We start from the raw sequence: 3,730 nt of genomic DNA on the forward strand, positions 1-3,730 counted from the left end.
GTTGCACCATTAGGCCGTGTTTGTTTGAAGGCGTAATATACACTTGTACACTTTCCTTAAGATTTTAATAATTCAATATATATATATATATATATATTTTTTGCTTCCTGCCAACTTGACCTATTTTGCTTCTTGTGGTTATGAATGACCTCCAATCTCCTGCCATCTCCTTTTTATATCCTTAGAAGGAGTCAATATTATCCCCAAAACAAAATAAAGAAAAATGAAACAGGTACTCTATACCTCCACCCCTGTCTCCTTCTATAAATTCTGATGGAAGAAAGCTCAGTGCTTCCAAGGCTCCATTCACTGTAGTGCAGCATTACAGCAGGTCCCGCAGGAAAGGGGAGGAGGTGGTTGCATGCTCTCGCCGGGCATGCATTGTCTTTGGCTGTGAGTGCTATAGCAACTGTTGCCGCAATACGGAGCATGCGGCCCAAGACAAGAAGAGAAGGTCAGGGTTCAGGGTGCGGGGAGAGAAGGAGGGGGAGGGTTCAGAAAGAGCAAATTATCCCACTTTCAAACTTGCGAGAATATATAGAACGCATAGAGAACACAGGTATGTTCAGGTAACTAAGATTAAGTGTGTTATAACGGACACATCAAGAAATATATCATACATATAGAGTAAAAGCTATTTGTAAATAAATATGCCACAAACTATTGTCACCCTCATATGCAATATTTCATATGCTTTATAAAACTTACACTCTCATTGTCCAGGTTTATTGTATTAGTTGCTATAAACATCACTACAGAAGCATCATGCAGGTATTAAGATTTCTCTGTCTTTTTGCAAAATATTTCTAAAATACAATTCAGCACTAAATTTATAACACCTGGCCTCAACTAGGGAAGCTGATTAATAGTAATTTCCCAAGTCAGACCTTGTATTCTCATGTAACATGAGGTTAGCATGAACAGTACTAAAAATATGATGCGTATAAATATATGGCGATATCAGAACAAACATGATTTAAAAAGTATATAAATATAAATCTGTGTTTGTTTTTTTTTAGCTGTCCAAGTGCATGTGCTAAAGGGTGACAAGGCAGGCGAGTGGTGGAAGTTCACCATTAACATCATCTCGGTGTACAAGCAAGGAGAGCACCGCATCCGACGCGGCGACCAGCTGCTGTGGGTGCGTGCCAAGGACGTGGCCTGCAAGTGCCCTAAGATCAAGCCGGGCAGGAAGTACCTGTTGCTGGGCTCAGACGACGAGGACTCGCGCGGCCAAAGCGGTGTCGTGGCAGACAAGGCCAGCCTGCTCGTCCCCTGGAAGGACCAGTGGGCCCGTCGTCTCCGCAAGTTCCAGCAGCGTGACAAAAGGGGCAAGTGCTAAAGCAGCCAGAATCAGCAATCAGCACAGAAAGGAGAGAGACGAAGGAAGGAATGGAGGAAGGACAGAGCGCTGCTAAGCAGACTGATATTGCTAGCCTCTGGTAGAAACAGTTGTGAAGGAATTGGGGTGTTCACAGTTGTCTTCAGCCGTTTTATTATTATTTTTTTCCTTCAGTTTTACGTTCAGTTTTCGTCCTTTTTTTGTATTGTGGATTTTGCAGAGTTTGCACCTAATTTTACATATACAGTATGTAAAGTAAATTTTCCATTCTGTTTCTTTTTGGATAGTTTAACATTCCCCATTCTTTTTTTTTTTTTTTTTTTTTTTTTTTTTACAGAGATTAGCCACTGTCTCAAATTTCTTTCTTTTTTTTTTTTTTTTTTTTTTATCACCAAGCTTGTGTTAAAGTGTGCTGTTCTGTTTGAGCAAGACACCTGGTTTAGTAATGGCAAAACGAAAGTGATCTTTGTGAGGTAGCCAATTAATTTTTCTTGTTGTTGTTGATGCTGTTGAACTTCGTTGCAGTGAAGATCATCGCAAGAATGAGCTAACAGAGTGACGCTCTATGAACCCCACTCTCAAGTAAAGCGACTCTCAAGTAAAGCGTTATGGACAATACCTCAATGTTTCAGATCAAGTGTGTTTATGGAAAGCCGTATGTCTCACCAAGTGGAAACTGAACCACTACTCATGCCATTTTTGCAATGTACAGTATAGCACACATGTCCTTACTACCACACAATACAAGTGTATTATGTAATAGGTACGTAAAGACTACACATGATTTCTGATTACTCTTACCTCTAGATTGTAACAGCTATCATTTAAAGTAAAAATTAGAAAATGTAGGTTTATTAGACATAAGGAATAATTATGATTGAAGCACAAAATCTGAGCTCATGAAGAATTCAATTATAAGGCTGTCTTTTATTACCACCTACCAAATGTTCCTACTATGTAGCTCCTCATAACTGCATTCAGACTCCACCAAGTCTCAAGTCCATAGAGTATAGATGGTTTTTAAAAGCCTTAATTACAATACAGTGTTAAGAAAGAAAAAAAAGCATATTATTGAAAAGTTGAAGACTATAGTAACCTATTTTTCCTTGTGTCATACAACATAGCCCTATAATTTGCTTGGTACTTTGTGGAAGGTATTGTTGTATTTGTTATTTGTATAGTTGTATAGTATCTTTTCTATAACATTAACTAGATTATATTCATGTTATTAACCAGAGAGTTTAGAACCATACACAGAATATTTCAGCAGAGGAGAAAGAGTGTTTGTGTTTGTTTACATTGATTGATCAAAAAGAGAATTTGTACAGTATCTGTTTTAAGAACGGAGTATTCAAACGCACACATGCACACACAACAAAGTTACACAAATGTATACACACAGCCCTGTCAAGTTACGAACTCTGACAGTGGCGTAGAACTGAATTTTTATTGCATCCGTCAGCTAGATCAGTCACAAACGGATACACATACATACATACATACATACATACATACATACATACATACATACATACATACATACATACATATATACATACATACACCAACATGAACAATTTAACTATTTTTTCAACTGCTCGGAGAATTCTTTTCCGCACCAGGTTTTCGGGCGAAGACCTAACCATTGTTGATGGTCAACCTGTAAATGACATATAGCTGTATTCTTTGTTTTGTGTTATAATGCATACTAATATATAATGGTTCTCATAAAAAATGAATCTATTTAATGATACCGGAATTGACATGCCTTTGTTTTTATCATTGTTGCTACCATGAGATGAACTTGTGCCATTGTAACCATTGAACGTATGGATAGTGAGAAATTGGAGATTATTTTCAATAAACACCACATAAACCCCAGCATTCTATATGTGATTTTTCTATATGTTTTTGTTTTTTATTTCCACAAAATGTGTATCTAATTATGTCTTACTCAACCATGATGTGCGCCTTGTCAGTTCCTGTAGATACGCAGAAATATAAATATCTGCAGTTAGCGTAGTCTGATGCCGACAGGCAAACAGTCAGTTTGTGTTGTTTGAAATGGCTCTAGTCCAAGATGAACTGAATATTGATTTAGCCCACCTACTGCTCTCGCTTACTAAGATTGTGCACAGATGCTTTTTACGAATTGCTGCAAATTCCTCTAGCCTAACTATGTCTGTTTTCCTAGCATCCCTAACCCATGCACACAATGTAATTTACTCAGACAAAAATAAATAAATAAATAAATAAATAAACATTAATTACTCCCCAGGATTCCTCACTAGGGCCAAGTTAAACATGCCAAGTGGGAGACTTGTTAAAGACATGGCGACGAGTTCTGTGTGAACCGTAAATGTTACTTGCAAAAAAAAAAAAAAAAAA

At 37.5% G+C, this 3,730-nt stretch overlaps 1 protein-coding gene across 1 annotated transcript in view; it reads left to right on the forward strand.

The window, feature by feature from the left end:
* Positions 1–3,223, forward strand: part of ntn1b (netrin 1b) — a 45,632-nt gene extending 42,409 nt beyond the window's left edge. Inside the window, exon 6 of the mRNA XM_083567123.1 lies at positions 1,020–3,223. Within this exon, the coding sequence (XP_083423249.1) occupies positions 1,020–1,342 (323 nt within the window). The 3' untranslated portion in view covers positions 1,343–3,223. The remainder of the gene's footprint in view (positions 1–1,019) is intronic.
* The last annotated feature ends 507 nt before the right edge of the window (positions 3,224–3,730 follow it).

This window comes from Silurus aristotelis (genome assembly GCF_946808225.1).
Source record: "Silurus aristotelis genome assembly, chromosome: 17".
In the NCBI taxonomy this organism is placed as follows: Eukaryota; Metazoa; Chordata; class Actinopteri; order Siluriformes; family Siluridae; genus Silurus; species Silurus aristotelis.